General features: G+C 33.2%; 2 protein-coding genes across 2 annotated transcripts; both read right to left on the bottom strand.

Annotated features, from left to right (window-relative positions):
• Nucleotides 1-779: 779 nt before the first annotated feature.
• Nucleotides 780-1,268, bottom strand: LOC129903552 (uncharacterized). Its single transcript, XM_055979102.1, has one exon. It carries the CDS (start codon nucleotides 1,266-1,268, stop codon nucleotides 780-782), a length of 489 nt encoding a protein of 162 aa, XP_055835077.1.
• Nucleotides 1,269-11,775: 10,507 nt separating this feature from the next.
• Nucleotides 11,776-12,342, bottom strand: LOC129903550 (uncharacterized). The gene has a single exon (XM_055979101.1). It carries the CDS (start codon nucleotides 12,340-12,342, stop codon nucleotides 11,776-11,778), a length of 567 nt encoding a protein of 188 aa, XP_055835076.1.
• Between the last annotated feature and the right edge of the window lie 1,012 nt (nucleotides 12,343-13,354).

Raw genomic sequence — 13,354 nt, 5'->3', positions numbered from 1 at the left:
CTCCCTTGTTCTTGTACACAGGAATCATTGTACTCCACCTCCATTCTTTCGGCATCTTCGCTATCTTGAGAATGACATGACTCCAATCCTACCCTATCTGTATTCTTTCAAAATTCCCCAGCAATCTCGTTAGGTCCGGTCTCTCTTCCCTTGTGCATCCTACGAACAGCTCCCTTAACCTCCTCAACCTTTATACTCCTACAATATCTAGAGTTGTGAAGCCTATCCGAATGCTCCAAGTCTCTCAACACAATGTCTCTGTCCCATCCTTCATTCAAGAGTTCATGAAAGTATGACTGTCATCTCTGTCTAATGCGGGTTTCCTATACCAACACTTGGCCATCCTCATCCTTGATGCACTTCACTTGATCCAAATCGCGTTCCTTCCTCTCTTTCGCCTTAGCGAGCTTAAATAGATTCTTATCCTCACCTCTGTCCTCTAGTACTGCATAAAGGCATTCAAAAGCTATCGTTTTAGCCATCGAGACTGCCAACTTTGCCTCATTTTTCGCCACCTTATACTTTTTCTTTACTTCTACCTTATCTTCAACTTCTCCTTTCCACCACCAATCCCTTCGGTGCCCACCACAGCGGCCTTGTGAAACCCCCAATACCTCTCTAGCTGCTTCCTTAATGCAACTGGTCGTCCTATCCCACATACTACTCACATCCCCACTACCATCCCACGCTCCCATAGCCATCAACTTCTCTCCCATCTCTAGGGCATTAGGCAGAGTCAACCTCCCCCAGATAATCCTCGGTCGATCGTCTACGCCCTTCTACTTCTTCTTCCTTCTTATCTCCAAATCCATCACAAATAGCTTACGTTGGGTCGTAAGATTCTCACTCGAAATGATCTTGCAGTCCTTACAAAGGCCTTTATCATCTTTTCTAAGAAGAAAATAGTCTATTTGTGTCGCAGCCATCGAGCTATAAAAGGTTACCAAGTGCTCCTCTTTCTTCGGAAAACTCGAGTTGACTATTACCAATCCAAAAGCTTTTGCGAAATCCAGGAGTGAGACTCCTCCACCATTCCTGTCCCCAAAGCCAAATCCTCCATGCACCTCATCATAGCCCCTCGAAATAGACCCAATGTGCCCATTGAAATCTTCACCTATGAATAGCTTCTCAATAGACGATATACTTACCACCACTTCATCCAAGTCCTCCCAAAAGCACATTTTTACCTCCTCGTCCAAGCCCACTTGTGGAGCATAGGCACTAATAATGTTTAGGGTGAATCTTCCAACGACTAACTTAATCGTCATCATTCTATCATTGATCCTCCTAACCTCTACAACCTGATCTGCAAGATCACTATATATTACGATCTCTACCCCATTCCTATACCTCGACCATCCCGAGAAACAAAGCATGTACCCATCCACCTCCTTATCTTTAGGTCCTACCCATTTAGTCTCCTGGACGCAAGTTATAAATCTTCCTCTTCTTAAGAATCTTAACTAATTCTATGGACTTACCCGATAAAGTCCCAATATTCCAAGACCGTACTCTCAATCTAGAAGCTCTCTCACCCCCCCTTAGCCCCCAACCCTAGCCCCCGATCCCAACCAAAAATATGACCCTAGTCTACCATCCCTCACCAAAGCCAATAAGGCAAATGTACGCTAGTGAAAGGTTAGCCTAAGACCAAAAAAAGGATCGCTACTAAAGCACAAGTTAACAATAGTCTATAAACAGCAAAATAGATATTTAATAAGGCTGACAAATAAAATTTATAAGTCGAAAAGTCAGGAAATGTTGTTCTCTGTCGGAAACATGCCGGAGTACTGTTCACCGGAGCACTGTTCACCGGAGTTACTATTCACCGAAATTACTGTTCGTCGCGACTACTACTCGCCTTCTCCTACAATGCGGTACCGAAAGAAAACCTAAAAAAAGGAAAATGAAAAGAAAAGGCAAGGGGGAGGAGAGAAACCTCCCAAACCCTAATATGGTGGTACGGACCTACAATGGTTGTGGAAAGCAGTAAAAGGAGGAGAGGAGAGGAAGAGAGAGAAACTAAGTTGCTGAGGAAAAGGAGAGGGAGAGAAAGGGGTAGCGAGAGAGACAAAGGGAGAGACAAAGAAAAGGAGAGAGAGGTGCTGTCAACTTACCTGTGGTGTCCTCCGGTGGTCGTTGGTCGGAAAAAATGAGTGGTCGCTGGTTGGAAATATTATCGTTGGATGAAGAGAGAAACACTATGTACAACCAAACATAGAGAAATAAATGTGATTTCTATAGTCTTACCTCCTAAAGAAAACTAAAGTTTCTATCCATTAGTGTAATGGTGTTTGATTGAAAATGAATTTTGTAAAAAACAAAACTTAAATATTTGTTAAAATACTTTCTTGGGAAAAATATTTGATATAGCTCTCAACGTTATTATTTAGAGTTGATATACACTTGTTACAAAAGTGATTTGCATATACTCTTACTATTACTTGTACAAAAATGGCTCACATATATTCATGTCGTTATAGAAGTGCCTCACATATATTCATGTCGTTATAGAAGTGACTCACATAAAACATTTTCATCTAATGGAAGTGAAAAAATATTTTTAAATTTATATTTTATATTTAATTAAAAAAATTCAATATATGATCTTCTCAATTCTCACACATGATTTTTTCTTTTTTACTTTTTTAATTATCATTATTTGAGTTTCTTATCCTTATTCCATTTTTTCCTTTCCTTCTTTAGTGTAAAATATATGAGAAATGAAATGAAAGAAGTGCAAATGAAAAAAGAGAAAAAATAATTTTAAAAAATATATTTGTTGTGAATATATTGTAATTTATTTTATGTATCTGTAAAAAAAGGACATCTATGATAAATTTTACAACAAATTTAGTGAAAAAATAAATTTGACCATCAAAATACTAAATTCAAATTAGCCTTCGAATCAAAGAAGTCAAAAATATAATACTTCTGAGAAGGATCAACTACCCCCCCTACATGAATATTTTTTAATAAAAGTTAAATTTAAAAATATTTTTTTCACTTCTGTTAAAGGAAAATGATATATGTGAGTCATTTGTGTAAACATAGGAGTATATACGAGCCACTTTTATAACAATAAGTATATCAACTCTAAATGTCATTTTTTCAAATGTAATATATCCTATAGTCACAATAAAAAGAATAGATACTTAAAAAAATATAATAGACCAAATAAATAAATTAAAACTAAATAAGAATTGGATAAGTTGAATTATTATTCTCTTTTTAGCCCATTTTAACTTAATACATTTGTTATGTCGAAAAATGGACGGGACTTAAAATTAATTTCAACTTTTAGAGAAAAAATCAATTTTAATTAAAGAGGAGTCGCCACTTAATTTTTTAAAGAAATTAAGAAAACTTAATTTAAAAGACCCTAACAGATTTAAGTCTTAAAAATTTAGAAAAAAAAGTACGAGGTTCATATTACTATTTTAAGAAGGTTTTAGCACTTAAAATAGCCGCCAACATGGGGTTATCCAATGATTTGAAAATTATTTGACTAACTTTGGGAAAATGTGTTTTAACAATAATTAAAGTATTAAACCATTTTGAGAAAAATATAAATTTTAAAATATTTAAGATAATTTATAAGAATGATTGACTTAGTAAAATGATTAAATAAAGAAGAAATAATGAAACAAAAATGGTCTCTCTTTAGGGGATTTAATTAAGTTAAATTAAACGATTAACACAGGATAAATAAATATCATCAATTAATTAAATAATAGTAAAAGGCAAACGAAATAATAAATAAACTACCCCAAATATATACAAACGAAAGTATTTAAAAAATAGGGTAGAAATATTTTTTGTACTCATATTCTTCGGATCAGCGCCGACTTATTAATCGGAAGACAAAAATATAGTATTTTGTCATTTTCTGCTCGAGTCGATTTCCATCATTTTCGAAGGGCCTATCTACCCCTACCCCTCCTATATTCATTTGTTATTATAATCCTAGAGTTATCTGAAGGAAGTAAGAACTAACGTCCTAAAGTGTGTCTATCGACCCAACTTAATATTCAAGAGGCATTGAATTTACTAACTGGATAAGTTCTAGACTAAAAGAAAATGTAAGTTTTTTAATTAGACACATCGTTAAACAAAACAAATAGGACGAGCAGTTAGCACATAAAATCTCAAGTAAGCCTCTGATTTAATTAATTAACATGCTTGAAAATACAGATAAATTGTGAGGGTCCTAATGATTATATGTGTGTGCAAATACAAAGCTAATACAATGTAGAGACATAATTTAACTAATTAATTATGTAAGAGTAATCTTAATTGTTAGACTACTTGTAATAAAATTATTGATAACTTTAATTATTAACTAAGGACCTTAGTGAACAAGATTTATATTTTATGACATATTGAAAATTTATAAAAAAGATACTGTAGGCATGGTTCATAAATGAAATGATATGCTGAAAAATTATTAAATATTATAAGCATGATTTAATGGAAATAATATGATAAATAATTATTAAAATCTTATAGGCAAGATTTCTACTCATAAGTTTAACATGCTGAAAATTATTAAATAAATACTATATACATGATTTCTATATAACATAATATGCAAAAATTAATTAACCCATAAGCATTATGTCTACACGAAACAATATATTATTTATTTATTTATTTATTTTTGCATCTAAATGATATGCTAAAATTGTTATTAAACCTATAAACATAGTTTTACAAAACATAGAGATATTGATTAAGTCTTATAGACACGATTTCTAAATAATTTTAGCATGCTAAAAATATATTGAATAAATCTTATGCAACATGATTTCTTGATAATGTGACATAAAAATATTTATTATCTTCTGAGCATTTATATACGAATTGATATTTAACAATATGTGAAAACATGTTGGCATTATTTCTATAATCATAATATGCTCATAACATAATTGAGTTAGATAGGCATGATTTTTATATAATTTTAATTAAATTATATTTGTATGATTTCTAATCAAAGATATATTCTAATATAAACTAATCATTAAAATTTTATTTTTTATAAAGATGAGAACATGACTTTACTTCAAACTAGACAAGGATAAACACATATAGTTAGGCTACGCATGATAATGAGCTATTTAGATTAATTTTACTAGTTTCAAACCGATTTTAATTAAGTAAATATGTATCCATAGGAATAAACTTAAAATCATATTTTTTAAATTAATCTAAAACTCTTATAGCGCATACACACAAATTAAGATGAAAAATGAAAATACGGGTAGCACGTAATCCCCCCCCCCCCTTAAGCAATCCCCAAATAATTTTATTATATAACGTTTACAAGCTTATTACAACTAAAAAATAGTAAATAAAAAATAAACAGAGACATAAAAGTAGTAGCTTCTTCGACCCAAACGAACTCTTCGCGTTTCAAACTTTGAAATTCAAATCCTGCTAAACTACGAGGAAGATACAAAGCAATATACGAATAATATAGGGATACATCACGATTATAAATATATTTCAACTGAACAAACAAACAAAATAAAATAATAAACCAACATATAAGAAAAGTCGAAACTAACCTGGATACTTTAGTTAGAAGAATAAGCAAATAGAAATCTGAAACTCAATGCTAAACACTAGAACTAGAATATTAAAGTGTGCAAGCAACTTTCTTTTGTTTTCGTTTTTGTTTGAGATATTAAACTATAAAGTAAAAAAATATTTTTTTCTTCTCCTTTTTCTTTCTTAACTCTCCCTGTCTTTCTTTTTCTTATGTGTGTATCTATGTCTTTATATAGATAGGTAAAAGATAATCTCAATCAACAAAAACAACTTGTCAAGTCTCTTTAATTCAATTTTTTTTAAAAAAAAACAAAGGTAAAAAAACAAACAACTTTTCAAGATTTGCTCCTAAAAATACTCAAAAGATGCTTTACTTTAATGTAGTGGAATAATAATTTTATTTAAAGTAGTGAGGTAATAACTTTATTTAAAGTAGTGAGTAATAACTTTATTTAAAGTAGTGGGGTAATAACTTTATTTCAAATTTAATCAAGGGAGGTAAGATTAATTGTGATAAATGTCAAAATACTTATTACATGCTAGCAAATTTTACAAAACCTTACTATAATTATTTCTTAACAGTCAAATATTTCAATCAACAAATTATGCCTGATTAGTAAAATATTAAACATTTTCCAAACCTAAATCAAGAAAATAAAAATATCGGTTATCAATTAGCTAATCAAATAAATACCCAAATTAAAAGATATGCATTTAGACAATGACAAATAATAATAATCTACTGTAAAAACCTTAATTAAATACAAGAAATATAAACATGAACATAATTAAAATGTAAGAACATGAACATGAACATGAATATGAACATGAACATGGACATGAACATGAACATGAATATGAACATGAACATGAACATGAACATGAACATATACATAAACATAAACATGAACATGGACATAAACAAAAAAACATAAATATGTTTTGCAATCTTAATCAATTATGAATGAACAAAAATCTTTGAATCTTGAGTTTATCAAATCATTTGGAGCAAAACTAAGAACTAAAGTGATGTAGTAACATGTGAACAATGTGGATCTTATAAGCAAGAAAATAACAATAATGGTTAGAGTAATCAATCAGCCAACATTTGTTATGAAAATAAAATCAATAAACAGAGTCTAACATGAGAAAGATCTAAATCTTCCAAGTAAGAAAACTTATCAAGAACACCAAACATAAGATGTAATCAACCCAACGTATACACAATAATCATAAAAAAAAGTTTGAACTTTTAGATCTAAAAGAACACAACATATATAGTAAAATAAGAGTTAAACGAAACCATACCAAGACGGATTTGTAAAGATCCGTCTTCGACCTCTCGTCTTGTTAGTCTACCGGTGGCTTGACGGCTTTTTTCGGCGTGGTTCGTCGGAGCTCTCGCCGGAGACGAATGGAAGAGAGGTATTCAGTGGTGCGTGAGAGGAGAGAGATTGAGAGATGAGGGAAGAGAATGGTGAGGATGGCAACTTGTCTTGTCTTCTCTTTGGAGAAGATGAAGAGAGTGTAGAGAGAGAGATAGGGTGAGAGAGTTAGAGAGAGAGTGAGGTCTTTTTATGATGGAAAAGGGAAAATAAAATTAGTTTTAGGGTTTTGGGTCTTTTTGGGATTAAAATAGGAAATAAATGGCCTTTTGATTTGGACCGTTGATCGATTTTGATGAGTGGTTGAGATTGGATCTTGATATTTGATGGAGATGAAATGGGTGGATGTGATTAAGTCTTTTGAAATAAGATTTTAAAATAACCACATTTGGTTCATAATAGGCTATAATTGAGATGAATTTGAATCTTATTTGACTAGAATTTTGACAAATTGGGTAAAGAAGACTACACTTAAAATAAAATAGAGAAAATTAAATAGATTACTTATGTAAATAATAACTATAATATATATATGTTGAATAAGTAAAATCCTAAATTTTATCAAGTAGTAATATTTTGTACATAAAATGACAACTTATATATATATATATATATATTATGTAAATATATGTGTATATATATAATGTATGTATGTGTAGAGTATGTACTAAAATGGATCTATAATTAATATAGTTAACTAAAATATATAATGAACTTAATTAAGCAATAACTTTATATGCACATGTGTATAAAGCGTATTAAAATAGATATGTAATATGTACATATTAATATGAATAAGAAAATTATAAAATAGACTTAGTTAATATATTTTCTATTTTTATTTTTTTATATAAAGAAAATACACACACATACATAATATATACTAAATAGATACGTAAGAATATTTGAACGTATTAAGCTTATTATTATTATAAATAAATAAATAAAAATAAAAAATAAAAAATAACAAAGATAATAGTAATAATATTAATAAATAGAAATAATATTATAAATTACGAATGTCAAAATATACAATTTATTGGGTAAAACTAAATATAAATATATTTATTTAATAAAGAAATAATTTTAAAAAATGCCTATTTATTAAGATAGCAATCCAAAAAATAGTTATGGGTTGGTCAAAATTGGGTGTCAACAGCTGTCCCTTTCTTTGAGTAGGATCGATGAAAGAGATTCTGGTCAAAGAAAATTGACAAATTCAATTTTGACCGTCTAGATGTTCCTTTTTATGAGAGGAGGTTTGGTACAGATTTTTAGAAAAATTATGGCCGAACTCTGGTATCGAGTCTCCTACATATCTTAGGTTATATTTAGGCCACTTGTAATTTAGGGCGCTTGATTTGGTGCACGATTTTTTTAAAGAATACAAAAGCTATCATGGAGTCAAATTATGGAGAGACCAGAATGCTCGAGAATGAGAGGAGGGAGTTTATTGGAGTACAGTCGAGTTTTTAATATCGAGCTCGCCTACATATCCTTAAACATAGGAATCAGACTGCTTGTAGTTCGACTTAATCAGTTGAAAATGAAATCTTTTATGCTAAGATCACCTTCGGTTAGGAGGAGTGACACATGAATCGAGTATGAAAAATAGGCTTGCAACTTCTTAGCCATGCATGTGGCTAGCTTCACACCCATAATTAAGAATTTATACGGACACAATTTCCAAAACTCTTGGTGTATCGTCACTCAGATTGAGAAATTGCTTTCGGTGACAAGTTGAAGTTTTCCGAAGAGAAATTGAGACTAAAAAAACTTAAAGGGATACCACATGCCTTCTTGTAGTAGTGTGGTGTGGTGGAAGTTATTCTTCAACTCGCGTTCTAATTTGCTACTGAGAAAAGTTCTACGTTGTGTTGCATTCTTTTGATGTCATCCGTATCTGTGGTTAAATTAAGAATCTATCCTCTTGGATGATCTTGCCAAAGATGTGTAGGCGTGGTAACCTCCTTCGGTTTTGGCGTAGAGCAAACAATACACATTTTTCTAAGTTGATGTGATTTGTAATATATTCCTCAACTGCAAATTTTTTCAATTTTGATGTAATATGCATTGAGTTGATATGATGATGAATTAACACGATATAAAGATGGCCTTTCGGCAATGGTAATGGCCCTCTCGGCGATGAAATGATAAGTGATGGCCCTCTCGGCAATGATATGATAAATGGTGGCCCTCTTGGCAATGAAATGATAAATGATGGCCTTCTGGCAATGATAAGAAAATGATGGCCCTCTTGGCAATGATATGAAAATGATGACCCTCTTGGCAATGATATGAAAATGATGACCCTCTTGACAATGATATGAAAATGATGGCCCTCTCAGCGATGATATGAAATGATGACCCTCTTGGCAATGATATGATAAATGATGGCCCTCTTGACAATGATATAAAAACGATGGCCTTCTTGGTAATGATATGAAAACGATGGCCCTCTTGGCAATGATATGAAAATGATGGCCCTCTTGGCAATGATATGAAAATGATTGCCCTCTCGGCGATGATATAAAATGATGGCCCTCTTGGCAATGATAAGAAAATGATGGCCCTCTTGGCAATGATAAGAAAATGATGACCTTCTTGGCGATGATAAATGATGGCCCTCTCGACAATGAAATGATAAATGATGGCCCTCTTGGCAATGATAAATGATGGCGCTCTTGGCAATGATATGAAAATGATTGGCCCTCTTGGCAATGATATGAAAATGATGGCCCTCTCGGCGATGATATGAAATGATGGCCCTCTTGGCAATGATATGAAAATGATGGCCCTCTTGGCAATGATATGAAAATGATGGCCCTCTTGGCAATGATATGAAAATGATGGCCCTCTTGGCAATGATATGAAAATGATGACCTTCTTGGCGATGATAAATGATGGCCCTCTTAGCAATGATAAATGATGTCCCTCTTGGCAATGATATGAAAATGATGGCCCTCTTGGCGATGATAAATGATGGCCCTCTCGGCAATGAAATGATAAATGATGGCCCTCTTGGTAATGATAAATGATGGCGCTCTTGGCAATGATATTATCACTTCCGGTAATATAATATAAATAAAATAATACGAATGGCCCTTTTGGCAATGATATTACCACCCCCGATAATATAATACGAACAATAAATATGAATGACCCTCTTGGCAATGATATTACCACCTCCTGTAATATAATATGAATGACCCTCGTGGCGAATGATATTACCATCTTCGATAATATAATATGAATGAAATAATATGAATGGCCTTTTTGACAAATGATATTACCACCTCCGGTAATATAATACGAATAATAAATATGAATGACCCTCTAGTCAAATGATATTACCACATCTGGTAATATAATATGAAGAATATAATAATATCATCGTATACGACATCATATTATTGTATACGACATTATATCATCGTATACAACATTATGTCATTGTTTGCGGCATTATACATGCCCATTATACTTCTTTGAGGATGGAGAATATAAATTGACGTCATTGTGGACGCTTGCGTTGAAAGTAGCTCCTTCGCATTTTTCTGCACTCAAAATAAGTAACAGACACATTGTCATTTTAGCTAACGATTGAGCGAAAATCTTTAGGAAAAATTCTTGAAAATATGTACAAAGTGTCTGATACTTTGACATTAGTATGTGAATATCATGCTTATTTTCGAACACTTTATATTCATTTTGGCTCATGGCTTGCTGGATATTTGGACGAGGCATTGTTGTTCATTTTTTGAATGTCCCCTTTCTTCTGATGAATACTGGTGACAAAATTATCACTTTGAAAACACTTTATTCTTTTAACTCCTTTGTACTCGCTGAAAGGAGGGATATGGTGATCTTTTAAAAATCTGCATTCACAGAAAAATTGTTAGTTTTAAATGAATTAATCTATGTTGAATTCTCCACTTGTTTTCTCCTTGTCTTTCTATCTTCATTCGCTTGCTCTGATTCCCCACTTCTTGGTAGATATAAGACTAAAATATATTCATGCAAAATGTTTAATGTATTAAATGCTTTAAGAAAGATGAGTTTTTGAAAAGCAATTTTGAAAGGGTCACTACCAGATGTCATGTCACATTAGCTTAAATGAACGTCCTTAATCCGAAGCTTTGAACAGGCTTGACATCTTGTTCACAATTTTTTTTAATGATTCTTAGGAAATTCTGACATAGCTAGAAAGTTTTGTAGTTGACTCTGAACTCTGATGGTGCTAAAGATTATTAAGGTTGACATTGATCCTCCAACAATGTCGGGGATCATTTGAGGCCAACCTTGAACCTTGAAGTTTAAGGAAAACCTTCTGATGATATCAGATAAAATTTTTGAGGTCATCCTCAAAAATTTCTGTCCCAATTAGATGTCTTGGTAGATATCATACTACCAGTAAGAGATTTGCAGAATTTTTGAGATCCTATCAAAAATTCTGTCCAGTTACTTTTCTGATGCACCTCAGTCTTCTTTTGTGAAAAGATCTTCTTTGAAATTTTTGAGTCCCTCTCAAAAATTTTGTCCCAGCTTTTTTTATCATAAATAGAGATCTTATGGGAGATATGACCGAACCATTGTGGCTCCTACGTATCCCGTTGAGGCAGGAATCAGGTCAAACGTAGTTCCCATTTCTCAGGAGATAACTGAGGAATAAGTATTTTAAATAAGAAAGTGACCGAAGCCGACATAGGCCGCCTACGTATCTCATTCTTCAAAATTCAGGTCAGACGTAGTTCATTCAAATAGGAGGGCTAATTTTAAAATAAACAAACATAGAAACAATTACAAGCAAACGACACAGCTACATAATATTGAACCTTCAAACAAAGTATCTCTTGACGGCGTCTGAGTTGATTGGCTTCGGCCACTCTTGGCCATCCATTTCGGACAATATTAAGGCACCTTCAGACAATACTTTGCGAACTATGTATGGTCCTTGCCAATTTGGCGCAAACTTTTCTTTATACTCATTTTGATGTGGAAAAATGCGTTTGAGAACCAACTGACCGACTTCAAATGTTCTTGGTCTCACTCGCTTGTTAAAAGCACGAGTCATTCTTTGCTGGTACAATTGACCATGGCAAACGACAGTCATTCTCTTTTCATCAATCAAAGTTAAATGTTCAATTCGATTACGAACCCAATCGGCATTGCTCAATTTAGCTTCTTGAATGATTCTCAACGAAGGTATTTCTACTTCGACGAGGATTACGGCCTCCGTCCCATACACTAGCAAGTATGGGGTTGCTCCAATTGATGTTCTGACAGTTGTTCGGTATCCCAACAGAGCATATGGCAACATCTCATGCCAACCTCTGTGATTGCCAATCATTTTCCTCAAGATCGTTTTGATGTTCTTGTTGGCAGCTTCTACGGCTCCATTCATTTGAGGACGATATGCGGTTGAGTTTCAATGATTAATCTTAATTGCTCACATATCCCTTTCATCAAATAACTATTGAGATTTGCTCCATTATCAGTAATGATGGAATCCGGTATTCCAAATCTACATATCAAATTATTACGGACGAAGTCTACTACTACCTTCTTCGTGACTGATTTATACGAGGCTACTTCTATCCACTTGGTGAAGTAATCAATAGCAACTAAAATGAACCTATGTCCATTAGAGGCGGATGGCTCTATTGGACCAATGACATCCATACCCCAAGCGATAAATGGCCAATGAGAACTCACAGCATGGAGTTCGTGAGGAGGTACTCAAATCAAATTACCGTGCACTTGACATTGATGGCATTTTTGCACATACTTACAACAATCATGCTTCATAGTCATCTAAAAATAGCCAGCTCAAAGGATTTTCTTTGCCAAGGAAATCCACAATCTATTCGAGAAGCTTCGTAGCTTCAATAGCATCGACACACCTGAAAAGACCCATATCTGGAGTTCTCCTATAAAGGGTTTCTCCACTTGGAAAAAAATTGTTAGCTATTCGACTTATCGCTTTCTTCTGATTGAAAGTCACATTATCTGGATAAGTTCCAATTTCTAGATACCTTTTTATGTCAAAATACCAAGGTCTCCCATATGGTTCTGCTTCGATATGCGAATAGTGAGCAGGTTGTTCTTTCAAATATATCTCCACAGGATCAATGTAACTTGTATCTGGATGTCTGATCATTAAGGAGATAGTAGCAAGAGCGTCAACAAATTTGTTCTGCAACCTCGGGGTATGCCTAAACACGATCTTGCGAAACCTCTTACAAAACCTTTGCACTAACTTCACGTATGGTGAAATCTTCGAATTCTTCACAGCCCACTCCCCCTGAACCCGGTGAATCAGCAAGTCTGAATTTCCTATTACCAACAACTCTTGAACGTCTTTATCGACTGCTATCTTTAGCCCCATGATGCATGCTTCATACTCAGCCATGTTG

The sequence above is a fragment of the Solanum dulcamara genome, chromosome 9, assembly GCF_947179165.1.
Source record: "Solanum dulcamara chromosome 9, daSolDulc1.2, whole genome shotgun sequence".
Taxonomy (NCBI): Eukaryota; Viridiplantae; Streptophyta; class Magnoliopsida; order Solanales; family Solanaceae; genus Solanum; species Solanum dulcamara.
The sequence above is the reverse complement of the archived record's forward strand: the minus strand, read 5'-3'. Positions and strand labels throughout refer to the sequence as shown.

What these genes read in the sequence shown, in the direction of transcription:
- LOC129903552 (XM_055979102.1), bottom strand. Translation starts at nt 1,268, where the DNA reads ATGACGATTAAGTTAGTCGTTGGAAGATTCACCCTAAACATTATTAGT.
- LOC129903550 (XM_055979101.1), bottom strand. Translation starts at nt 12,342, where the DNA reads ATGAATGGAGCCGTAGAAGCTGCCAACAAGAACATCAAAACGATCTTG.